This window comes from Gobio gobio (genome assembly GCF_949357685.1).
Source record: "Gobio gobio genome assembly, chromosome: 10".
NCBI classification, from domain to species: Eukaryota; Metazoa; Chordata; class Actinopteri; order Cypriniformes; family Gobionidae; genus Gobio; species Gobio gobio.
Window position 1 is genome coordinate 9,698,550 of NC_137116.1, and position 27,769 is coordinate 9,726,318.

At 45.9% G+C, this 27,769-nt stretch overlaps 1 protein-coding gene across 1 annotated transcript in view; it reads right to left on the bottom strand.

Annotated features, from left to right (window-relative positions):
* cacna2d3a (calcium channel, voltage-dependent, alpha 2/delta subunit 3a) overlaps positions 1-27,769 on the bottom strand; it is a gene marked incomplete at its 5' end in the record, with an annotated part of 142,230 nt that overhangs the window by 112,451 nt on the left and 2,010 nt on the right. Inside the window, one exon of the mRNA XM_079826478.1 lies at positions 10,512-10,628. Within this exon, the coding sequence (XP_079682604.1) occupies positions 10,512-10,628 (117 nt within the window). The remainder of the gene's footprint in view (positions 1-10,511; positions 10,629-27,769) is intronic.

Genomic DNA, 27,769 nt, shown 5'->3' on the forward strand with positions numbered 1-27,769 from the left:
AACAGGTCTACCTGTGCGTCGCCGAACTGTTCCCAAATCAGCTGAACCGTCCGGGGATGGAGTCTCCATTCTCCCGGGAGAGGCTGAAACCGCGAGAGCTCGTCGGCTGCGTGGTTCAGGACTCCCGGAATATGGACAGCACGAAGGGACCTCAGGCGCTTCTGACTCCATAAGACGAGATGGCGGGCGAGTTGAGACATGCGGCGGGAGCGTAGACCGCCCTGGTGGTTGATGTACGCTACTACGGCCGTGTTGTCTGTCCGGACGAGCACATGTTGACCCTTCAGCAACGCTCGGAAGCGGTGCAGGGCGAACCGTACTGCCAGCAACTCGAGGCAATTGACATGCAGGAGGCGCTGGGGTCCTGTCCAGGAGCCCGCGGCTGCTTGTCCATTGCACATGGCACCCCAGCCCGTGGCAGAGGCATCCGTCGATACGACAACATGCCTGGAAACTCGTTCTAAGGGCACACCGGCCCATAGAAAGCTGAGGTTCGACCACGGGGTGAGTGTCTGTAAGCAGGCCCGAGTCACTTGGATCCGGAGCGTGCCAGACTGCCATGCCCATCTCGGGACTCGATCGCGAAGCCAGTGCTGAAGCGGTCTCATATGAAGCAATCCGAGCGGCGTTACCGCGGCTGCAGATGCCATATGCCCCAGGAGCCTCTGAAAAAGTTTCAGTGGAACCGCATTCTTGCTCTCGATTTGTCGGAGGCAAGTCAGCAGAGACTGCGCGCGCTCGCTCGAAAGCTGCGCGTACATGGCGACCGAGTCGATCTCCATACCGAGAAAAGAGATCCTCTGCACTGGGCAGAGTTTGCTCTTCTCCCAGTTGACCCGAAGGCCCAGACGGGTTAAGTGGTGGAGAACCAGATCTCTGTGTCCGCAAACCTGCTCTCGAGAGTGGCCTAGTATGAGCCAGTCGTCGAGGTAGTTCAGGATGCGGACCCCGTGCTGCCAAAGGGGCGCAAGGGCTGCCTCTGCGATCTTCGTGAAGACGCGAGGGGACAGAGATAACCCGAATGGGAGAACTGCGTACTGGTATGCCCGCCCCTCGAAAGCAAACCGTAGGAACGGTCTGTGTCGAGGAAGGATGGAGACATGGAAGTAGGCGTCCTTCAGGTCGATCGCTGCAAACCAATCGTCCGGACGAACGCATTCGAAAAGGCGTTTCGCAGTCAACATCTTGAACGGAAGCCGGTGAAGGGATCGGTTCAAGATGCGAAGGTCCAGGATTGGCCGTAACCCACCGGTTTTCTTGGGTACAATGAAGTAGGGGCTGTAGAACCCCGACCTCATTTCGGCTGGAGGGACAGGCTCGATCGCACCCTTCGCCAGTAGAGTGGCAATCTCCGCACGCATGACGGGGGCATGGGCCCCGGTCACGGTATAGCGGACTCCCCTGTAACGGGGAGGAGCCTGCGCGAACTGAATCGCGTAGCCGAGCCTGACGGTCCGGGCAACCCAGCGGGACAGCCCCGGAAGCTGAAGCCAGGCTTCCAGAGACTGCACCAACGGGGTCATACGGACAGTAGGCGTACCCCGGGTGGGGCAGCGAGGCAGCGTTACCGGCGCGGACAGGGGAGGCTGTTGGGCGTCCCCGGGTCGGAGCACGGTTAACGGCTGCGCCCTGACAGAGGAGACCAGGGAAGGACTCGCGTTCCACGGGGGTCTGCTCTGCCAGGGGGCTGGCGACAGAGAGGGACGAGAGTGGCGTGACCCGAGGGTGGCGCGCACTGCCGTCACCGATCTCTGGGGGCTCAGGGATGGGTTTGTCAGTTCTTTCTTTAACCACATTAGGGTGCTGCTGACCCGGGGGCCAGCAGCTGAACAAAAGATTCTCCCCCGGCCCTCCACCGGGGGAAGGAGCGGCCCTGCCGCCGTCTCCTGGAAAGAACTGCCCATCCCTGAGCCGTCCGCATCAGGAGCGCCGCTTAGCCTGGCGTTTCTTCGCGGGCTGCGGGGCTGGAGCGGACTGGGACGCCTTCCTGCGGCTGCCTCTGCGCGGCCCGGGTGGAGGCTGCTGCTTGGGTGGCGCAGAGGCGGAGGAAGCCGCGGGAGGACGTCCTCGGCGGCGAGCAGGCTGAGGCACCTGCGCGGGCGGTGGGGTGGAGGCAGCAGCTGACCGCCGGGGCAGGATGTATTTTATTGCCTCAGTCTGCTTCTGAGCGGCCGAGAACTGTTGGGCGAAGCTCTCGACCGCTCCGCCGAATAGCCCATCCTGTGATATGGGGGCGTCGAGGAAACGTGTTCGCTCGGCGTCGCGCATATCAGACAGGGTGAGCCATAAGTGTCTCTCCTGGACCACATTTGTGGACATCACCTGACCCAGGGAGCGCGCGGTCACCTTCGTCGCCCGGAGAGCGAGGTCGGTGGCGGCACGCAACTCATTGCTGAGCCCTGGATCAGCCCCCCTCTCGTGCATATCGCACAGCAACTTGGCTTGGTAAGCCTGAAGAGTTGCCATGGTATGCAAAGAAGCGGCGGCCTGCCCCGCAGCTCTATAGGACTTCGCCACCAGAGATGACGAAAACCTACAGGCCTTGGAGGGGTGCTTTGGGTCACCACGCCAGGACGAAGCGCTCTGTGGACACAGTTGCATCGCAACAGAACGTTCGACTGGGGGGATCCCAGTGTACCCATGAGCCGCGGCTCCATCGAGAGAGGTGAAGGCGGAAGAGGCCGCCAAACGTTCACGGGAAGACAACGGGGCCTTCCAGGAACGCGCGACCTCTTCATGCACCTCGGGGAAGAAAGGTATTGGAGGAGCGGCCGGACGGGTGTCCGAACGCGCCGCCCCCAAAAACCAATCATCCAACCGCGAACGCTCGGGCTGAGGCGGAGGGTTCCACTCCAGTCCAAGCGCTGCGGCGGCCCGAGAGAGCATGGCTGTCAACTCTGGGTCCGACTCGGGCAATGCTGGGACACCCGAAGGTGGCAGCACAGCCGAATCCTCAGATGACTCCAGCCCACCTTGTGATGCGGCGATAGACATCACTTCCTCCTCCGCCGCGCCAAACGCCACAGTCGGGACAGCAGGAGCCGGCCCCGATGTAGACGCCTGAGCGCGGGCCGGGTCAAGTGCCTGAGAGGGGGGTGTGGGCCGAGGAACTAGCGTCGGAGCTTTATTCCACACCGTCACCCTCAGATCACCCTGGTCACCAGCCAAAGTGCCGCCTCCAGAGGAGACCGCAGATTGGGGGGGGACGGAGGGGACTCTCGTTCCGGCATCAGCACGGAATTCACGGAGTCTCGATCGTAGCACTGAGATGGCCAGGTTCCCGCAGAGAGAACATGAGTCATCCACGAGCGCTGCCTGAGCGTGCTGAAAGCCCAAACACGTCACACAGCGCTCGTGCCCGTCGAAAGAAAAAAGCGATCTACCGCACCCAGAAGTGCACGGACGAAACATCCTGAAAAGGACGCGTCACGTGCAAGCTCTTTTATGAGAGGAAACTTCACAGTCGATGCCGAAGTGCCCAGGGAAACACACACCAGCTGGATGCAGACCACTGCACAGATCAGCAGGCAGGAAGTATGCGATCACTGGAACGCGCCGTCACACCAACACCGACTGGAAAGCTGCTCGTCTCGAAGAAGCTGACAGAGTCTCAGAAGGCTGTAGGAGTGAAGAGGTAGGTACTCTTGGCTCCGAAAGCAGAAACATAATGCGATATTGCCTCGTACTTCCTTATATACTCACGCAGTGAGGCGGAGCTACGTATGCAAATTCCGCATGCCCCATGGCATTGGCACGCCATTGGGCGTTTTCTCAAAACTCGAAGTTGATAGGCTTCTAAGCGAAACCCCCATTCGTTAGTCACTAACGTTACGTCGTAGTGACTGAACGAAAGGGAACGCCCGTTTCACGCATACTCCGTCTGCAGTGCGTATGTGGTGCGTGTTGCGGTGCGTATGCGGTGCAGGAGCAGCACGCGCTGTTGTGCTTTCATACATGCTGCGTTTGCAGCGCGCAACTGATCCGCGGTTGTATACCACAAACACAGCATTTATTTAGTATTTTTTTTATTTCAAATACAAAAGTTGTTACTGAACATGGCTTGTCAGAATTGCAATTCTCAATTACTTACACTTTCATAGATGTCACATTTTAACGTAGTACATTTAAACAACATTTTATTCAATTCATCACTTTATATTTATATAGCCTAGTAGCCTTCTTTAGATTTAGCTCACACAAGTGGCAAAACATTTAAACGTTATAGCCTATAAACATTTTAAATTTTAAATTTACAATAGGCTATACAAAAACAGCCGACTCTCTTTTCTTTCGTTTTTCCCTTTTAAAAAACAGGTTATAAAGACCTTTGTATTTCCACCTCCAAGAATGTACGAGTGTTATCCATTATTTCAAATTTTTTACCTAAATGTCAGGTAAGGTATTGCTTCCTTGCTTTACCCGAAAAAAAAAGCCATGTGTTGACTTTGAAACAGAGTATATTTTAAATGATATGCATCTGTGGTAAAATTACTAGATTTTCGCATCAGTAACTTACATGATTATTTTAATGTGAACAATGTGCTGTCATTTTAATTCAGCAGTGCAGCACAGCAAAAAATAGACTCGGTACGGAAACGGACTGACGGACAGCATCCGCGTGCAGTGTGAAAGCTGTAATCCGCTAAAATGGGTACGGAAAAAAATACGCACCGCATACGCACTGCAAACGGAGTATGTGTGAAACGGGCGTAACAGACAGCAGATAAATGGCTATCCACCTGTCACTCGAAGTGGCCACGCCCTTAATTATGCAGAACTTTAATGCTTTATATAATGTAAACGAATGAGTTATAAAAATAAATTCACCCCCCTCACAGTTGTCAGTTGCAAAGATCGTTTACACTCATCTTCTTCTACTTCTTCCAGCATGCGTGCAGTTGAGTTCTATTGACAACTATGCGTCGCTCAACATGTCTCTTACTCCGTTGCTCTGATTGGTTGTAGGTCTATCCAATTGAGTGCAGAGGCATTTTCTTTCTTGGTTTGATTGAAACACGGCCCCATATTCCCAGCCCAATGGACCAGTATAATGCTGCGCTCACACCAAACGCGAATAGAGCGTCAGGAGCAAGTGATTTCAATGTTAAGTCAATGGAAAGGCGTGTTGACGCGCGTCTGGAGGTCCTCCGGCACGATAGACGCGTTTTGCGCGGCGCGATGGACCGGGCAACCCAGCGGGACAGCCCCGGAAGCTGAAGCCAGGCTTCCAGAGACTGCACCAACGGGGTCATACGGACAGTAGGCGTACCCCGGGTGGGGCAGCGAGGCAGCGTTACCGGCGCGGACAGGGGAGGCTGTTGGGCGTCCCCGGGTCGGAGCACGGTTAACGGCTGCGCCCTGACAGAGGAGACCAGGGAAGGACTCGCGTTCCACGGGGGTCTGCTCTGCCAGGGGGCTGGCGACAGAGAGGGACGAGAGTGGCGTGACCCGAGGGTGGCGCGCACTGCCGTCACCGATCTCTGGGGGCTCAGGGATGGGTTTGTCAGTTCTTTCTTTAACCACATTAGGGTGCTGCTGACCCGGGGGCCAGCAGCTGAACAAAAGATTCTCCCCCGGCCCTCCACCGGGGGAAGGAGCGGCCCTGCCGCCGTCTCCTGGAAAGAACTGCCCATCCCTGAGCCGTCCGCATCAGGAGCGCCGCTTAGCCTGGCGTTTCTTCGCGGGCTGCGGGGCTGGAGCGGACTGGGACGCCTTCCTGCGGCTGCCTCTGCGCGGCCCGGGTGGAGGCTGCTGCTTGGGTGGCGCAGAGGCGGAGGAAGCCGCGGGAGGACGTCCTCGGCGGCGAGCAGGCTGAGGCACCTGCGCGGGCGGTGGGGTGGAGGCAGCAGCTGACCGCCGGGGCAGGATGTATTTTATTGCCTCAGTCTGCTTCTGAGCGGCCGAGAACTGTTGGGCGAAGCTCTCGACCGCTCCGCCGAATAGCCCATCCTGTGATATGGGGGCGTCGAGGAAACGTGTTCGCTCGGCGTCGCGCATATCAGACAGGGTGAGCCATAAGTGTCTCTCCTGGACCACATTTGTGGACATCACCTGACCCAGGGAGCGCGCGGTCACCTTCGTCGCCCGGAGAGCGAGGTCGGTGGCGGCACGCAACTCATTGCTGAGCCCTGGATCAGCCCCCCTCTCGTGCATATCGCACAGCAACTTGGCTTGGTAAGCCTGAAGAGTTGCCATGGTATGCAAAGAAGCGGCGGCCTGCCCCGCAGCTCTATAGGACTTCGCCACCAGAGATGACGAAAACCTACAGGCCTTGGAGGGGTGCTTTGGGTCACCACGCCAGGACGAAGCGCTCTGTGGACACAGTTGCATCGCAACAGAACGTTCGACTGGGGGGACCCCAGTGTACCCATGAGCCGCGGCTCCATCGAGAGAGGTGAAGGCGGAAGAGGCCGCCAAACGTTCACGGGAAGACAACGGGGCCTTCCAGGAACGCGCGACCTCTTCATGCACCTCGGGGAAGAAAGGTATTGGAGGAGCGGCCGGACGGGTGTCCGAACGCGCCGCCCCCAAAAACCAATCATCCAACCGCGAACGCTCGGGCTGAGGCGGAGGGTTCCACTCCAGTCCAAGCGCTGCGGCGGCCCGAGAGAGCATGGCTGTCAACTCTGGGTCCGACTCGGGCAATGCTGGGACACCCGAAGGTGGCAGCACAGCCGAATCCTCAGATGACTCCAGCCCACCTTGTGATGCGGCGATAGACATCACTTCCTCCTCCGCCGCGCCAAACGCCACAGTCGGGACAGCAGGAGCCGGCCCCGATGTAGACGCCTGAGCGCGGGCCGGGTCAAGTGCCTGAGAGGGGGGTGTGGGCCGAGGAACTAGCGTCGGAGCTTTATTCCACACCGTCACCCTCAGATCACCCTGGTCACCAGCCAAAGTGCCGCCTCCAGAGGAGACCGCAGATTGGGGGGGGACGGAGGGGACTCTCGTTCCGGCATCAGCACGGAATTCACGGAGTCTCGATCGTAGCACTGAGATGGCCAGGTTCCCGCAGAGAGAACATGAGTCATCCACGAGCGCTGCCTGAGCGTGCTGAAAGCCCAAACACGTCACACAGCGCTCGTGCCCGTCGAAAGAAAAAAGCGATCTACCGCACCCAGAAGTGCACGGACGAAACATCCTGAAAAGGACGCGTCACGTGCAAGCTCTTTTATGAGAGGAAACTTCACAGTCGATGCCGAAGTGCCCAGGGAAACACACACCAGCTGGATGCAGACCACTGCACAGATCAGCAGGCAGGAAGTATGCGATCACTGGAACGCGCCGTCACACCAACACCGACTGGAAAGCTGCTCGTCTCGAAGAAGCTGACAGAGTCTCAGAAGGCTGTAGGAGTGAAGAGGTAGGTACTCTTGGCTCCGAAAGCAGAAACATAATGCGATATTGCCTCGTACTTCCTTATATACTCACGCAGTGAGGCGGAGCTACGTATGCAAATTCCGCATGCCCCATGGCATTGGCACGCCATTGGGCGTTTTCTCAAAACTCGAAGTTGATAGGCTTCTAAGCGAAACCCCCATTCGTTAGTCACTAACGTTACGTCGTAGTGACTGAACGAAAGGGAACGCCCGTTTCACGCATACTCCGTCTGCAGTGCGTATGTGGTGCGTGTTGCGGTGCGTATGCGGTGCAGGAGCAGCACGCGCTGTTGTGCTTTCATACATGCTGCGTTTGCAGCGCGCAACTGATCCGCGGTTGTATACCACAAACACAGCATTTATTTAGTATTTTTTTTATTTCAAATACAAAAGTTGTTACTGAACATGGCTTGTCAGAATTGCAATTCTCAATTACTTACACTTTCATAGATGTCACATTTTAACGTAGTACATTTAAACAACATTTTATTCAATTCATCACTTTATATTTATATAGCCTAGTAGCCTTCTTTAGATTTAGCTCACACAAGTGGCAAAACATTTAAACGTTATAGCCTATAAACATTTTAAATTTTAAATTTACAATAGGCTATACAAAAACAGCCGACTCTCTTTTCTTTCGTTTTTCCCTTTTAAAAAACAGGTTATAAAGACCTTTGTATTTCCACCTCCAAGAATGTACGAGTGTTATCCATTATTTCAAATTTTTTACCTAAATGTCAGGTAAGGTATTGCTTCCTTGCTTTACCCGAAAAAAAAAGCCATGTGTTGACTTTGAAACAGAGTATATTTTAAATGATATGCATCTGTGGTAAAATTACTAGATTTTCGCATCAGTAACTTACATGATTATTTTAATGTGAACAATGTGCTGTCATTTTAATTCAGCAGTGCAGCACAGCAAAAAATAGACTCGGTACGGAAACGGACTGACGGACAGCATCCGCGTGCAGTGTGAAAGCTGTAATCCGCTAAAATGGGTACGGAAAAAAATACGCACCGCATACGCACTGCAAACGGAGTATGTGTGAAACGGGCGTAACAGACAGCAGATAAATGGCTATCCACCTGTCACTCGAAGTGGCCACGCCCTTAATTATGCAGAACTTTAATGCTTTATATAATGTAAACGAATGAGTTATAAAAATAAATTCACCCCCCTCACAGTTGTCAGTTGCAAAGATCGTTTACACTCATCTTCTTCTACTTCTTCCAGCATGCGTGCAGTTGAGTTCTATTGACAACTATGCGTCGCTCAACATGTCTCTTACTCCGTTGCTCTGATTGGTTGTAGGTCTATCCAATTGAGTGCAGAGGCATTTTCTTTCTTGGTTTGATTGAAACACGGCCCCATATTCCCAGCCCAATGGACCAGTATAATGCTGCGCTCACACCAAACGCGAATAGAGCGTCAGGAGCAAGTGATTTCAATGTTAAGTCAATGGAAAGGCGTGTTGACGCGCGTCTGGAGGTCCTCCGGCACGATAGACGCGTTTTGCGCGGCGCGATGGACCCGATGCCGCCTAATTTGTGCAAGACGCTCAATTCGTGTCCAATTGCCGTCATTCGCGCGTACTGGACGCGAATTGAGCGCCTTGCGCGATACACGCGGTGCTTTTATGACAAGCATTCACGCGTTTGAAGCGAATTCGCATCGGACGCCCGAGTTGAAAAATTGTAACTTTGCCGTCAATTCACACCGCATTAACCAATCAGGAGCCTGCTTGCTGCTGTCACATGGTAAAGTGACATGATGAGAAACCCTGCATAATTTAAAAATACTACTATTGTGTCACAAAATGTAGTTTTAAGACTTTTTCAGGTGAGAATGTAGTTGTTTAAAGCTCAAATCTGTGGTTTATTTATAAAGAGAGCGCCTATTTAAAAAAAATTATCTTGCGTTTTTGGAGTTGTGAGATCCAGGCGATCACCGGACGCTCAGCGCTCATTAACCCCGGCGAGAGCAGCCTTTCCTCGGCTAGTCCTTCTGCCATCTGCCGCTGGCTCTGAAGTCCTGTAAGGTTTCGTCTTGTGTAGATCTAACGGGCGATCTTTGGTGTCATGAATCTATCATTTTTTTGTCTGCCAAATCGTTTTGACTGAGGGCAAAGAGAAGTTTCATAACTTTATTTTTAAGGATATTTAAATATACATGCAGTGAAGATAATGTAGGAGTTGCCTGGACCACATTTGTGTGGCTATTAATGTTTAATATATATTTTTAATGAAAATGAAAAGAAGCAGAGTGGTGTTTTATGACATAATTCTCCTGGAGCGCCTTGAACGCGCGTCTTTTTCGCTTCAAACGCTCGATATATACGCGCGTCCAATTTACTGTGAATGGATTCAAAATGTTCAAGCGTCCACCTAGACGCGGTAGATGCGATTTTGATGCCCTATTCGCGTTTGGTGTGAACTCAGCATCAGACTCATATTGTGACTAGAATCTGAGTATGACGACGTCAGCCTAGCTATATATTGGCTTATGGTGCAATATACACATTTATTTTGCTGATGATTAATGTGCTTTAAATCTGGCCACTAAGTTTCACAATCCCTCCATGTTATTGTAGAGATGCTTAAATAGCTCCTGATTTACACTTCAGGAGTTTAGGAAGTTCTTTAGTCCTTTAACATCCATGGAATCTTTCCATTCCACAAAAGGTTATTTATAGAAGAAAAAGGTTCTTTAGATTTTTTTTTTTTAAATGTTCTTCACACTAATACAATTTTTTTTTATTTTAAGTACTGTTCACTGAAAAGTTATTTGGTGTGAATCAAATTATTAAATATCTTTTTTATTTAGTGAAAAACAGCGTAGAAAACAGAGACTGATTATTTTAATTTGATTTGTACTGTATTGTACATCTTGCTCCTGTATTCTAACTAGCTACACTGTTGGAATGGTTGAAATGACGGTTGCTACACAAGTTTTCTGTTAATTTCTTCTGTACTACTGCCTGTGGAGACACGTTTTTGCACACCAGTCTAATATTGTGGTTCTTGACATGATAACCAGGCCCAAGGACCAAATTTATGCTGATAAAGTCTAAAGTCTTTGTAAGAATAACCTTGTATTACAGTCTCTCTCTCTCACTCTCACTCTCTCACCTTTATGGCTTCAGCCTTCTTGTGGAACATCTGCTCCATTTTCTTAGCAAGTCTCTTCACCAGTTTGATCCCATCAATCTCCTCCACCCTCACTGACTGCTCAAACTCCTTGTACTTCTATAGAAACAAAAGACATTTGACAATGACAATTATAAAACAGATAATCTCACTGCACAGCACCCACACCAGTCTGACTTCAGACAACACCCTTGACTATCACCATGATTATATTAACAATACAGCATGATTGCAGGGTTAATTCACATAAGTGAATTGTGCTATATGAGGCTACCAACTCATATGTGTTTTCTACCAATTTGTATTTGAGACTTTTTGGTTCTTCAGGTATTTGTTTAGTTGTGCATGTTTGCAGGTGTTGCACCATGTCCTGGAGAAAATCCAGTAATTTCAACAGGAATCCACTCAATGTCCGAGTGAAAGATTTCCCCATACAGATTTTGCAACAGGTTGAGCATTTGCATTCGCTGCACTGACCAACAGAAACAGCAGCTTACTTTGAAATGGCTTCTATTTAAACTGTGCTTCATACATCACACTATTGGCAAAAGAAAATAGATATTTTATGCCCACAAAACTTCACTGATGTTTCATTACATTACTGCACCTTCTTTAATTGTCATCTGCACTGAAATGGCAATTGCATCTTAAGATATTAATAGCTTTTTGCTATTTGCACTTCTGGTTAGATCTGAATTTCACTGCCTCTGTACTCTGCAGAACAATAACAAATGTTGAATCAAACTAATCTAATGATGTTTAAAGGGTAACTAAACCCCTGCTCAGAGCTTAACTCCACCCACTGGCAAATTTTGAAAAATGCTGGAAAAGTGGGCAGAGCCCAGCGGAGACCGAGGGGACGAACCGAGGGCGGGGCTGAGCGGAGGGTGTGCACCTGAGACCCGCAGTAACGGGTTGATTGACAGCTGTCTGACTCGCGAGTCGCAAAGATGGAGAATGACTGGAGTGACGCCAGCTTTGCAACAGAGCGGTCATTCTCCCCCACCTTCACCTGAAGTGGAGGAGGGTGAATTGTCAGTAGACACGGACGCAGAGCCTTATCAATACGAGCCACTGCTCAAACTGCGTTAACTCCCGATGCCGACGATGCTAGTGAAACAGCAGAGCTGTTCAGACCTAAAAGCCTATTATAAACAGATTTCCTCAAATAAGTTAGACTATATACGGCAGCACGTTACGGTATTGTTGTCCGTTACCGCGTCCGCGGCAACCACTTGCGTGTCAGGGTTTGAAAGTGCGTCTCATGTATGAAAATTATCTGTACACATGACAGGCGGCAATAATATCGCAAGAAAAGCCTGACGTGTACTGACAACTGCATTATTTAACCGTATTTTCTTCAATACAATGTTAAAGCAAGTGTCAAGTCAGTTTCATTCATAATGTTTCTACCTCATGTAACATGAGAGTTCATACTGAGTGAAGCCGTTCTCATCATGTGATTGGGGGAAACATTTCTGAGGGCGTGGTGAGCTCGTGCCAGGGGCGCAGATAGTGAGCCGTTGGAAGTACCATCCTACGTCACGATGTACCACAACGTCCAATAGGAAAATTCAACTGCAGTAGCCACCGTTCAACCTTAAGAGGGCAGCACTTTGGCGGTTTTACACCATATTTTATAGAATTAAAACACTTTATACTCAAATGTCAAAACATTTACTCGAATCAATGAACAGCATTAAGGCAGCACTAGGTAACTTTTGCTCTCGGGCTCCCCCTACAGTTGGGAAACAGTATTGTCCTCTACTACTGTCGTAAACTGTCATTCTACATCAGGGGATGCATCGCACGTGCATTTATTGACATGACAACCATGATAGCCCTGAACACAGCCGGAGTTCACATGCAGGTGTTCTGCTTGCGTTGCGTGTGAAATGTCTTCATCCCAGGTACAGTGGCATATGTTTCAGCATGTCATATGAATGTAATTTCATGGGTTTTATTTTTTTCAAACGCCAAATGATCGCGATGCTCACGTTTACAAGCCAGCGTCATTATAGTAGCCTAGTCCATTGGTTACCGTTTTACAGAATCTATATGATACTTTAATTCAATGTTTGAGTGGTAGGTAATAACCATATAACGTTAATATTATAATATTAAGCTACCCTAGATGAATCTGCCAATTTGAAAAATCGATTTGCATTATAGCTTGAGGAAAGACAAATAAACCAATATCACAGACATGTTAGGTATCCTAAAATATGATTTTGTATGTATTACGTATTTACTTGCAAGAATGTAGCCCCTCCTCCTCCAGCTCACGCCAACGAGCAAACGCTGGCCCAATGTTGATCCTCGTCCTGCCTTCAATCCCATCACTTTCTCGTTTCCTCTTTTTGCTTTCCTCCGACAAAACCTTTGCTTTCTTATTTTTCTGTGCTGCTTCGGCCATGACTATAACATTCGGCAAACAAATGATAGTTTTTCTCGCACGTCCGAATTTAAGGAAGTGGGGGTGGTGGTGGAAGTGATGTGTATGCCGTAAAGCAGTCGAATTTTGTAGTTCTTTTTTTTCTCTGGTTACTACCCGAAACCCGAAGTTTAAAAGTACGATTAAAAACGATACAGACCCCGTCAGGCTATGGCAGACGTGTCATTCAACCTATTGTAAGTCGATGTATCATCACAAGAGTTTTGAAAATATATTATGAAGGTTGAAAAGTTACCTAGTGCTGCTTTAATAAAGCCCCAGTATTACAGATCATTAACTAAACAAATTTGGTTTAGGGTTCAGTTACCCTTTAATGATTTAAAATTGTATTTATTCTGTTTAGTTTGTTTGTTTACCGTGAGGACAGAGAAGGAAGGAGAAAGTCAGAAGTGTTCATGTGGGGATGAAACTGAATCTAATCCTTTTCCTGGTCCCATAAGCTCAATCTCAAAGCCCTTCAATCCACTCCACTACACCCGAGGACAAACATTATCTCAAAGGCTAGAGACGTGGTTCTTCACTCGACTAGCCAAGTGTGTCTTCCCAGCTAACAGGGAACGTTCGCAGGACTGTGGCCTATCCTTTTCTCAGTTATGAACAAACATTATTCTAGTCTAGTAAAGAACCAATGTTATATGGTCTTTGTATAATATTCTCAAAACATTAGCACAAACATTTCAAAGTGGAAGTTAACACTGTGTCATGATCTCGACGCTATGGGAACGCTCCACGTGAGCCGGTGCCTGAAGCATGTGTGTTACACGACAATCTTACATGATTGGCTACCGTGGTTAGGTGATGTCACATGTGCCCCGGCAGGATATATAAGGGTGCCTAGTGAAAAGAGAAAGTCATCAAGACTATGTTAACATGATTTCCTAACAGTTTGTGAGGAGTATTGGGACAAAGTTTAAAATTGGACTAGCAGCTAGCGACCCAATCTCTGTAATTCGCTGGAACTGTAGGAATAGGTGACCATCAGCTGACAAAAGCAACTTGTTAGAGAATAGTATGAGAGCGCTATGGTCTCCTAGGGAACTAGTTGACGTATAATTCTCTGACTATTACCTCAAGTAAGGAGGGGCTACTCCACTCTCTCAGTAGCCCCTCCATACTGGAGGTAATAGTCAGAGGATTATACGTCAACTAGTTCCCTAGGAGACCTGTTATTGGGTGGAGCACTTCCCTAGAGGTTTGGAGTGTTTTGGCCCACTGAAGAGGTCAGGCAGTTAAAGGGTTAGTTCACCCAAAAATGAAAATTCTGTCATTAATTACTTACCCTCATGTCGTTTGACACCCGTAGGACCTTTGTTCATCTTCGGAACACAAATGAAGATATTTTTGTTGAAATCCGATGGCTCAGAAAGGCCTCCATTGGCAGTCATTTAACTTGCACTCACAAGACCCATAAAAGGTACTAAAGACGTCGTTACAAAGTCCATCTCACTACAGTGGTTCTACAATAATTTTATAAAGCAACGAGAATAGTTTTTGTGCGCAAAAAAACCCCCGACTTTATTCAACATGTACGTCGTGTTGCTTCGTGAGTTCACGTCTGAGGCCTACACGAAAAACAAGGACATGTTGAATAAAGTCGATATTTTTATCTCTTTTTTTGCGCACAAAAACTATTCTCGTTGCTTTATAAAAATTATTGTAGAACCACTGTAGTGAGATGGACTTTGTAACGATGTCTTTAGTACCTTTTATGGGTCTTGTGAGTGCAAGTTACATGACTGCCAATGGAGGTCTATCTGAGCCATTGGATTTCAACAAATATATCTTCATTTGTGTTCCGAAGATGAACGGAGGTCTTACGGGTGTCGAACGACATGAGGGTAAGTCATTAATGACAGAATTTTCATTTTTGGGTGAACTAACCCTTTAAGCTCCGTGATGATCGGTGATAGAGTGCAGGAGGATGTGGAGTTGATGTGATGCTCTCGCCAGGTCTCCTGAAAATGCTTCCATAGGTAGAGCAGGCAGTTAAGAGAACAAGGTTCTGTCCTGAGGCCTTTCCTGGTCCTTACGACGGGATGCTGAATACTTGCTCCCTTGGAATAAGTTCCCCACTTGGAAATGTAGCTTTTAGCGTATCAGGAACACTCTAATGCCACGTCATTCATTCGTACTAATAGGTCTGGCCAATCCCTACTTGACACCTGGAGTATATAAGCACTGAACTCTCTGTTTGTCAATAGCAGTTAATGACGCTGATGTTCCCCTCCATCCTCCCCACCACCACCAGGTTGGCCCCTGTTCATCCTTCGTCTTTAGGCAGGATCAGACGAATCTGCATCCCCAGGATTTGGACTAAGGACGGGGCCAACGCCAAAGAACTTTCCTATACAACTAAACATTAATCATTGTAGCTCACTACCATCTGTTAATACTTTACGGAATAAATACCATGAAAACGTTCACCTGCCCTCTGAGTCTTTATGGTAGAACTGATGGGCAAGGGTCTGGGCAGCAAGTGCTCTACTCTACCCCTCCTTATTGGTTGGAAGATGCAGTGAGTCTGTGATCTACCTAGCCAGTTCTGACCCCGGATCAGTTACAGTAATGAGCTGTAGGACACAGTGAGCAGGCATTTGTTCAGTATGGCATATGGTATTTCGTTCCCATAGCGTAAACTCTATGACGCAGTGTTGAGTTCCACTTCGAAAGGGTCACTTTTCCATGAGGAATCAATTAATCATGATCAAATCAAAGCATCATGCTTTTGCGTGACACTACATGCATACTAGTAAGTTAAAGATCGGCTGATGCAACATAAACAAAAGAATACTGAGCTCAATTTGGATGAATACACACAAATCAGTGACTGTAGGATGGATTTTGCTGTAGTAGGATGCTAGTTTAACTTTTTTACTATTTCCCCTCCAAAGGGGATGTTCCAGCAGAGATGAACAAATGGGAGCGGAGGAAAATTAGCATGAAAGAAGGCATGAAGGAAGCCCTGAAGAAACGCAGTTAATGGTCCATGAACAGGGTGTGATGGAATCCATTTCCCAACAAGCTGGTGTGTTGAAGAGGCTTCGGAAAAGGCATATAGTCAAACCGTTGACTTAAAAAAATGACAGTGCATAAGGTGAAAGACAGGAATACACTTATCTGCTTAGGCTGTTCTGGGAACTGGGTCCTAGCAAACAAACAAAAAATTCTAAGTATATGATGATAATGTTCTCATTAGGTTATGCATGTTATTTCTGAACGTTCTTTTAACAATTATTTTTTTTCTGTTATACAAACGTTAAGGAAACATTCCATTTTATTATATTCAGCAAACATTATTAGAATGTTGAATTTTCAAATAGTAGTAGTGAAGTAGTGACATTTCAAATCAAAGGGAGGGAGTTTGAGCCTATCACTTTGAAGATATTGTGCAAAAACTGAAACCACCCGATGTGGAGATGAAGGCGGGTGGAATCTACTTCTGTTTCTCCAATCATATTAGTATTTTTATTTATTTATCTATTTATTTTTGCCTCTGCAAGGCTGCTCGACACAAATGTGAAACATGAAACAATGTCTATCTTTGTTACAATGGTATATACTGCCAAAGAACTGACTGTATCCCAACACATGCACAAAAATACCTGCACTAGTAGATCATGCATCCTTTTGCAAATCAATCTTTTAATTTGCAATTGTGGCATTCTTATTTCAGGCCTCCAACATACACGTTAACATTTGACTCTTGACCACAGACAATCTTCTCGCTCCATAAAGATCTAGGATCAGCTTCTCATAGCCAAATCCAAACTATTAGTGAAACTTAAAAAGTTGAATGCAGATTAGTGGTGGTGGACAGCTCCTTCATTGCATGACTTTCTGTATGTATGTGCACAGAAAACGTTTTCATTTATGAAATTATGCTTTTTTAAACATTAACAAAGGCAATTTATGGATTTAAAATCACTGAAGTTATAGTGGCCTTAAAGGTCCCATGGCATGGCATTTTTCTATTATTTTATAATGTTTCCTGAGGTGTACTTATATTGTTAGTATGACTTTTACATCATAAAAATGTCATAATTTAGAAATAAAAGGCATTTTTTCTATACTGCTGTTTGCCCTGTGGCTGACTGCCCTGCTTCAAGAGGCGTGTCTGCTGTGAGACTTCAGTAAAAACGCCCACTGTTGTGATTGGCTGACATCTTTGCATTTTAAATGAGCGGAGGGGGCGTGGTTTAACGAGGTCTACGAGGGACGAGCAGGCACGAGCTGCTGCCAGAGAGACGGATGGACCTGAGTTCACTTCACATCAGTTCTCAGCATGTCTGAACTGTTGTAGTTACAGCATATACTTCAGGTTATTAGTCTATTTCTAGTCGGAGGGACTGTCACTCATGTCAGAAAGTTAGTAACTTTAGTAAATTATGGATCAGCGCTGACTGGAGACGCGAACCGTTTAGAACGATTCAGTCCGATTTGGTGAACTGATTCGGTTCACTAAAAAGAACCGGTTTAAAAGAAAGATCGTTCGTGAACCGGACATCACTAACGTATCAGAGACTGAGCTCAGCGATTGCTAACAAAGTTATTTATAGTAACTACTGAGTTATGAGAGCGCTGTCAGTCAGCGCAAGTTTATTGTGTTTGTATCTGAGAGTTCTGAATAAACACGAGTCCCAGTCACACCGAGTCCGTCTTCATCATTATTACCAACTTTGTAACACATGCAAAGTACCATTACAGCTGTCGAGATGAACGAGTTAAAAGTAAGTGTTGATAATAGCATTATTTTTAAAATAAAATAAAAGTGTCAGTGACGCGCGTTGAGTACACAGCGCAAACAAAGACACAACAGCAGTAATCGAATGTAATCCAGTTTATTGTGGGGCTAGGCTGGCTAGCCCGGATATGCTCACGCTTACCCCCCTTCTGCTTAATCTCACGCCGCATTTGGTGCCTCCGCTGTGGGCCAGATGCAGTACTGGGGGTCGTTGATGTTGAAGGCCACCGGCCAGTGCAGCCCGAGCTTCGGCGTGTGTGAGGCTGATGTTGAGCAGAAACTCACGACTGTATGCACATTTTAGAACCGATAGACGCGACGAGGACGTACAAAAACACTGATTCACAAGATAGAAAACACGAAAACACCGCTCTGTCTGGAGAGAGAGAAGCCGCATTGTGTGCACGAATAATAAATAATTAGCTACACATCAGAAATCACTGATCACAGATCAGAAGGAACTGAAAAAATACTTCTGTTTTCATTTGTACATCCAAACACTGAGAAACTGCCAGCATTCACTCGTTCACAACCCATGATCTCTCGAGCGTTTGCATGGGCGTGCCAGATTCTCTGGGTGGAGGAAAGGGAGGTAACCGTTCCTGCTTGGACGTCAAACCAGGAGACTTCAGGATTGGCTAGTCTGGCCTGTCATTTTCTCAAAGGCAGAGAGAGACAGCCAGAACTCGGGTTTACACCGATAAACATTTCTATCCACTTGGGGACAATATTCAGGCTAGGGGAACTCATATTAATGTTGAAAAACCTCATAAAATGAAAATTTAATGCCATGGGACCTTTAAGCCCATGGCAGATTCGGACGGGACTCGTTTTCTCGGAGGACATCAAAGAAAAAAATTAGTTTACAGGTGAACTTTGTGATTTTAATCCCGTCCGAATCTGCCATATCTATTTTCCTCACACAACATCAGCTACAATTCCAGAGAAAACGACCTGCTGTTCTGAGAAATCGAATCCCGTCACAATGCGAATGTTTGTGATTGCAGATAGTGTATAATCCTAACGCTTATTCATGTGTATTGTGACCTACCTGAGCTATCATTTGCACACCAATCTTTCACATGCTTTCATTTCATTTTAATATCGATGGTATCCCATGAAAAATGTAATAAAAAATAAATAAATAATGCAGAAACTGCAAAGAGTGTCAGCTAAGATACTTGTCTAGATTGCTATGCTGATTTATGTGGGTTTATTATAAACAGCCACTTCAGTAAATCATAGTGTTATCATACTTTCATTAAATAGGGTTATTCTAATAAATTAAAGTTCAATAAGTAATTCGGTAAAAGACACTTACAGTATGTCATACGTAAAGCATATAAGCACTCACATGACCTTCTGTAATGCCCACCTAATCTAGTCTTCCCTGTGTATATATAGTGCTTATGGTTCACTTGTGTTGTGTCAGTTGTTGTTTCTTATGATGTTCCAGTTTCTAGTGCTCTCTGTGTTTTTGTTTTGCTTTATTTTATTAAACTATCCTGCACCTAGATCCACATCTCTGCCTGCACTGTAACACAACACTGTAACTCAAATGTAATTTAGAAAACTAGTCCCATCTGAATAGGGCTTTAAAAACATCTGTGCAAAAGTCTCTTTTTTAGTTTCATCCATACTTGCATGGTGGAATGCCTTCCACAACACTATTCTTTCACCATAAATGATGTACCTTTGCTGCTTTCTTATATTTAAAGTGTTTTTACGCCTTGTGCGTTGCATGGAAAATGGCTGTATACCCACCGTTTTACTTAGTCAGCATGATCATAACCCTGTGTATTTTAAAATGCTTTTATATAATAACACACAGTGAATGAATGTCTGGTAATTAACATTTTAAAATGTCCCAGTCTACAGTATGTTTGCCACGCTGGTCCTATTTTTACAGTCCCGGGGGTGTTTCGGTGCTGTTGCCTACACATCACATCTGCACTTCAGCTAGCACTAATTTCACAAGCACCTATCTGATTTTGTTCCGGAACCGAACCTGTGTGGAGTGTATAGAGAAAAATGCTTTCGAAAATAAATTTGAACAGAACTGATTGAAGTATTTGCGATTTTACACAGGACAAATCAGCAGTTTAAGAAATAATATTTTGACTATTTAAGGTTTAGTGTTTCTTGTTTTTTATATTTACAAAGGCACACTCTAAAGAAATGGGTTGTTTTAACCCAAATTTCGGTCAAATATGTAAAAACCTAGCCGTTGGGTTACATTTTTCAATTACATTTTTAACCCAACAGTTGGGTTGGTCCATATTTGACCCAAATTTGGGTTAAAACAACCCAGCATTTATCAAATTGCCAGAAGTTTTGGGACGCCTGCCTTCACATGTACATTAACTTTAATGACATTCCATTCTTAATACGTAGGGTTTAATATGAAGTTGGTCCGCCCTTTGCAGCTATAACAGCTTCAACTTTTCTGGGAAGGCTTTCCAAAAGGTTTAGGAGTATGTTTATGTGAATTTTTGACTATTCTTCTAGAAGCACATTTGTGAGGTCAGGTACTGATGTTGGAGAAGGTCACCGAAGGCCTGGTTGGCAGTCTCTGCTCTAATTCATCCCAAAGGTGTTCTGTCACTCTGTGCAGGCCAGTCAAGTTCCTCCACACCAAACTCACTCATCCATGTCTTTATAGACCTTGCTTTGTGCACTGGTGCGCAATCATGTTGGAACAGGAAGGGAACATCCCCTAACTGTTCCCACAAAGTTGGGAACATGATATTGTCCAAAATGTCTTGGTATGCTGAAGCATTAAGAGTTCCTTTCACTGGAAGTAAGGGGCCAAGCCCAACAACCTGAAAAACAACCCCCACACCATAATCCCCCCTCCACCAAACTTTACACTTGGCACAATGACGTTCTCCTGGCAACCACCAAACCCAGACTCATCCATCGGATTGCCAGACAGAGAAGCACAATTGGTCACTCCAGAGAACACGTCTCCACTCTCTAGAGTCCAGTGGCGGCGTGCTTTACCCCACTGCATCCCACGTTTGCGTTGCACTTGGTGATGTAAGGCTTGGATGAGCTGCTCGGCCATGGAAACCCATTCCATGAAGTTCTCTACACACTGTTCTTGAGCTAACCTGAAGGCCACACGAAGTTTGGAGGTCTGTAGCTATTGACTCTGCAGAAAGTTGGCGACTTCTGCGCACTGTGACCCTCAGCATGTGCTGACCCCGCTCTGTGATTTTACGTAGCCTACCACTTCGTGGCTGATTTGCGGTTGCACCCAATTGCTTCCACTTTGTTATAATACCACTAACAATTGAGCGTGGAATATTTAGTAGTGAGGAAATTTCACAAATAGACTTATTGCACAGGTGGCAACCTATCACGGTTCCACGCTTGAATTCACTGAGCTCCTGAGAGCGACCCATTCTTTCACAAATGTTTGTAGAAGCGTCTGCATGCCTGGTGCTTGATTTTATACACCTGTGGCCATGGAAGAGATTGGAACACCTGAATTCAATGATTTGGTAGGGTGTCCTAATACTTTTGGCAATATAGTGTATTAGCACTGAGATCAGAAAATATCAGTTTTTCATTTATTGTATGAAGATGTGTACAAACCTTTTAAAATAAATAGGGAAGTGAAGGAATAAATGTGTTTGATGGCAAAAACTAGAAGTCAGAAAGGCTTCCTGAGCGCATCAGAGGGAAAGCTGTTCTGGGCCACTGGGAAACTAAAAAATAGGGTCTTTCCACCATATTAATCCCCAAATCAAAGATGCTTCAGGAGGTTTCAAAGAAGCCCAGGACGTCATCAGTGCGAATGTGCACCAGTCAACCATTAGAAATGGACCCTGAAATCTGGTCTGACGAACACACCTCCGCTCTCAGTAAAGAAGGCAAAACTGGGGTTAGCCATTATCCAGCACACGCATGAGCCACAGGACACCTGCGGACTTCATTCTTCAAATCGCCAGTTCATACCAAGTCACAACCTTGCCAGAACGTTAGCTAAAGTTCTGAGAATGTTCCCTGTGCACTGGAATCATATGTCTTCTGTGTGTCTGGATTGCAATCACAGCTGTCAGCTTACAAGGAACATTTCATCCCGTCTACAGAAGCTCATCCCAGTGACACTTGACATTAATACCCTTTAAAGATAAGCATGACCATGCAGAATACAGACTGCTGAATAGGATTTTGTTGTTAAAGTGCTGTACTAGTGACACACAGTGATCTGCATTCACATTCATTTGCATACTGCTAAATAATTAACCTCACTGATTGTAATGGATAATGTGCCATTCACTGATAATGGATACCTGGAATATGTGAAGGAAGACATCTCGAACATTTTGTTCTTTGCATACAAGTTGTCCTGATATTTAAGTTCATAGACAGTTAACTTAAATACACCTAACTCACACACACATGCAAACGACATGACGTTTAACTTGATTTACATCATTCCACTCTCCATTCAAGGTGAGAATTGTAAATCAAACCAAATCTTGGTTGGAGTGGATAGATAAGAGTGTATTTTTCATATTATTTTTAGATGGGCATATGCAAAATCCCCTTTTATCTATACACATACAAATTTGATGATCTCATCAGTCTCATCAGATTTTCTGTCTAAATCTATTAAAATTGTAATACAACTGTGGTGTAAACAAAAAGATATTGACTATCACATACAGAAATAAGGAAAATATTAAGGAAAAAATAGCTCTTTAAAGGATGAGTTCACCTCAAAATGAAAATTTCCAGATAATTTACTCACCCCAATGCCATCCAAGATGTCTATGTCTTTCTTTCTTCAGTCGAAAATAAATTAAGTTTTTTGAGGAAAACATTTCAGGAATTTTCTCCAAACAATGGACCTCAATTGCACAATTAATTGTCAACCAATATGTTGAACGTCCACATCAATGCAGTTTCAAAGAGCTTTGAAGTGCTTCAAATGGTATTGCGCGATCCCAGCTGAGGAATAGTGTCTTATCTAGCGAAACGATCTGTCATTTTCTAAAAAAAAATTCAAATGTATATACTTTTTAACCACAATTGATAATTGAAAAGGTCACGCCGAACGTGGGCAGAAGTACCGCCCCATTGTTTACAAAGCGAACGTTTTTGAACGATCCTCCTTCTCCACACTTTTAAGCAATGGGGCGGTACTTCCGGCCACGTTCGGCGTGACCTTTTCAACGTACGTTACGTAATGCCTGGCTCGTTGCAGCCCAGCACAAGACGATCAAATGTGGTTAAAAAGAATATACATTTGAATTATTTTTTAGAAAATGACCGATCGTTTCGCTAGATAAGACCCTGTTCCTCAGCTGGGATCGCGCAGTACCATTTGAAGCACTTCAAAGCCCTTTGAAACTGCATTGATGTGGACGTTCAACATTTTGGTTGCAATTTAAGTCCATTGTGTGGAGAAAAATCCTGAATTGTTTTCCTCAAAAAAATTAATTTCTTTTCCACTGAAGAAAGAAAGACATGGACATCTTGGATGGCATTGGGGTGAGTAAATTATCAGGAAATTTTCATTTTGAGGTGAACTAATCCTTTAAGCCATTTTGCGTAGACTACACAACTGTGTTCCTCAAAAATGATAACTCTGTCATTATTCACTCATCTCCAAGTCATTCCAAACCCGCATGCTGTTATTTTTCAAGCACATCAAGGACACAAACAACACAGATGTGGGGAAACAACTGAGGGGAAGATTATCAGTGGACAATCGCTTACATTTCAGGGACTAGTTTATATTATTTTTATGGTGCTTTTTTAGGTGTTTTGTTCGTTTTATGGAACAATTTTGCTCAAATTTCTTCAGAGAAAATTACAGCATAAAATTGAGGCAATGAGTGTAAATAAAAATGAGAGAATTAGCTTTGAACAATTCAGTTTAAGTTTTTCAAAGAACATACACACACTTATATGATCCACATGTATATAAGCATTTTAAGCTGAATATTTATATTGATCAGGGCAGGATATTGATCACTTCCTGTGATACACACATACACACACTATAACAGACTCCTCGCTCATCAGTTTCCCTTTGATTTAACCTTGAAACGTGAGATATTTCCAATACATGTATTATTTGAGCTTGAGCAGTGCAAGGTGTGATGATGATGATGATGCAGAATGAGACGGCACAGTTTGAACACATGCATAATAATGACAGCGGATAATATAAAAACACAAATTCAGTCTATGTAAAGAATGCTTGAGATGCAAAAGAGAGGAGAGGTGAGAGACAGGGTGAAGGGTAAAGACTGAGCAACAGACAGATGAAATACATACACACACAAAAAAAAACCCATAGATAAACAAAGAAAGAACAAAACTAAACTAAACTAGATTCGCTTTCTTTTTCGAGGGAACTCCCGCTCTGTCAATGACGTTTTGGGAATGCCTCTGCATGATTGCGTCTGAAGCACGTGTGTCATCTAGTCCAATGGCGAGAGTGAACGTTACGGGTTACGGGTCACAACCAGGAAAGCATAAGAACACATCCGGAAATACCGAAATTAGCTTCTGTGGCTCAGAAAGCGCTGTGTCAAACTGTTTGTCTGAATTACTGTTGTATTGTCCCATATAGTGAGTTCACTGTATTAAAATAATGGCGAATAAGCGGGCATTCAAGTCGTGTGCTTCTCCCTGCCCTCGTTTTATTACGGGTGGGGATACACACGAATAATGTGTTTGGGAGCGGACCATGCTCTGTCAGGAGGCTGAATGTGAGCATTGTGAGAGGCCGTCGCTTCGCACACTCTTTTTGAGGAAAGTGTTCAGGTTAGTGTTCCTCATGGTTCTGGCCTGCAATCGTGGGGTTCGCAAATGGATCTCTAGGAGGCGTTAAAGACAATTCTGCCTTTTCTCTGCCATTACCCGGGGATCCAGTGCTCTCTCTCAGGGATCGGAAGCCAGCGATGCGGCTTCTTCCGCCCAGGGCGAGAACCCGGTGTTTCAGCTTTCTAGCTCAGAAGAGGGGGATGTGCTGAGCATCGAAGTGAGGGAAGAGGATTCGCCACTTCTCCCTCCAGCCTATGAGGAGTTGGTGGAGGTGATAACTCTGTGTCAAAGTTAAGCATTGACTGGCCAGCCGAAAAGCAGGGCGCTCATCCGAAAAGCAAACTGGACGAGCGCACCTCCACCATGGGGCCTTACATTTTTTCCCTATCTCCATAATGAGTTAACGAGATCATGGAATAAGACATATTTGTCCCATCTTTTCAGCCCCCAAGTTCACATTCATTCCGACATTAGGGTATTAAAAAGAATATAGCTATGGGACGATGCCTAGGGTTGAACAGACGATTGCGAGCTATCTGTGCCCTAGCTCAGCATTGTCCCTGAAGACCCCAACGCTACCCCCTAAGCCCCTAAAAACAACTCTGCGCTAGTGGGTAAAGCGTATGAAGCAGTTTGCGAACTGCATCGGGCCACAGATCGATCTCTCAGGGCCACTGAGGGACATTTATGTCTCAATTTGTCCGTGTGGTAAGCATTCGAGGCAGAGGGACCGTGAGAAGGCTCTGGCTGCCGTCTGAGAGGGAGTGGAAGGGGACTGAGAGGGAGTGCGCCATGATGGGGACTCGCTGCCATCGCCGGCAGACAGGGGGCAGAGGAGGATCGATCTGTCCACTAAGCATCCAGTACCATCGCATGGCACCGTGAGAAAGAGCTTCTTGGCTGGCTGAGGGCTGAGCGACAGTGTGTCCGGGAACCGGACCAATATATATATATAAATTTTTTTATGATCTTCTTCTCTCTCCCCTCTCTCCCCTCTGTCGCTCCTCATGCTTCCGGCTCTTTTTCTCTCGTCTCGTCTGTCCTTACTCCAGGTGCCGCGGCCACTGTGTTCGGTCCCCCTGATGGAGGGGGGAGTAGAGCACAGTCTTGGGAGTACCCCCTGGCCTGCAAGGGGCGATGGGGGTATGTGGCAAGCAGTCGAGGCAGAGGGACCGTGAGAACGGGGCGAGGCTGGTGGCGTGTGTTATAATGAGTGCCAGCAGCACGCCGCACCGGTCTCTTGTCTCATGGAGGAGCTTGGAAGCATAAAAGGAGGAGCGACAACAGTGAAGGACGAGAGAGGACCAGGCCTGGATTTTATGTTGTGTTTCGTTTACGTTATATTATGTGTGTGTGCGGCAGTTGTCCCTGAGGAGGCTGACGTTTTTACTTTCATTTTGTGTTTATTGATTAAAGTGTTAAACGGTCGCCGGTTCCCGCCTCCTTCTTCCCATAACAAAGAACATTTCTACAGTCCGATATTAAGGAAAATGACAGAGATTTTCTTCTGGATGCTCCGCTTTAGCCTTCTGGCCTCTTCAGCGAAGCTGTAAATACAGTCATGGAGATCTCACTCTATCAAGGGTGTTGCTTCCTCCAAAGCTTTGCAACAAGTATGTAATACGGCAGGTTGGTCCTCCCCGCACACTTTCATCAGATTTTATAGTTTGGATGCTTTGGATGTTACTCATTTGTATACTTGGGCTCATATGTACTTGAGTCGTCATCCCATGTCTGAGGGGTCCAGACACTTCCGGTGGCGTTGGTATTCTCGGTCCCATAGTGCTAAATCAGTGCAGCATAGAGAAAATCTTTTGAAAGGGAATGTCTTGGGTTACTTGACTGTAACCCTGTTCACTGAAAAAGTGTGAAATAGATGCTGCTCTTCATTGCTGCACAGGGGGCGTGTCTTCAGACAAATTGCTATCTGAAGGCGCACCGGTTTCATATCTAATTATAGCCTCTCACAAGTGCACGTTCCATTGACGCCATCTTCAGAAGCTATCTAAGGCCAAGTTCATTCTATCGGTTGTGAAGTATGCACACATACTTCACAACCGGTCACACACAAAAGTCTTCCCATAGCGCTAAATCAGTGCAGCATTGAGAGTAGCTTTTGAAAGGGAACAAATCATGAACAAATCATGAACAAATGATGAACGATTATATTTTTACTAACATTAACAAAGATTAATAAATGCTTTAAAAAAATGTGTTAGTTCATGTTAACAAATGAGACCTTACTGTAAAGTGTTACCAACATATCTATAATTTAAAGTAATGTAGTATGTTAGATAGAAAATAAAGTTCTTCTGATTTTAGGATGAAATCCCAACTCAGACACTTCTTTGTGAGATTCACTCACTTATGTGTTATTATTGATTGATCTGGTTCAACAGTATCTCCTACCGTTTCCTGCGGCTGTTTTTAAGCAGTTTTTGCTCCAGGCCTGATATTTTACATTGCTCCACAAGCAGCAACCCAACCCCCTGTGAACGATGTTTCGCCACCGCCTACCCAGAGCCACTCTGAAGCACTTTTGGTCTGATGAGGTCACACACACACTCTCTCTCTCTCTCTCTCTCTCTCTCTCTCTCTCTCTCTCTCTCTCTCTCACTCACACACACAATAAGCAGTGCGTGAGCCGCAGGACACACTTACACCAGTTCATTCACATTACTCTACTTTACATTCTCAGACTCTTCTCTTTCTCCCTGCACATTTCTTCCTCTGGGCTTCCTGTCATATGTCTCTTTCCTTTCTTCTCTTCTGTTGCCCTCTACTCAGTTATTTTCTCCTCTCTGCTTTTCTGTCTGCTCACCAGGCATGTTCTCTTTCTTCATTTTAACCCGTCACACAGATAATCTGCCCCTCGGGCTCCCATCCTCTTTGCTTTAGAAGCACACACATGCGTGCGCACACACACACACACACACACACACACACACACACACAAAGGCACATATGCCACAAACATCCACTGACACTGTCTTTTTCCTTAATATTGAAACGGTTTGAACTCCAACCAGCCCAATGATGACAAAAGAATAATCACTCATAAACATCCATCTGATCCATTACAGAAATGTTGTACACTCTAAAACTTAGGATGTACTCAAATGTTTTTGGTGAAAGATTTGAAAACTGAAAAATATTGAGGTTTACATTTTAAAGCTGTGAAATTAATACCCTGAATCGAGTAAATGTGAGTAAAATTTTTAAGTAGATCTGAATAACTACATTTGGTTACCGTGA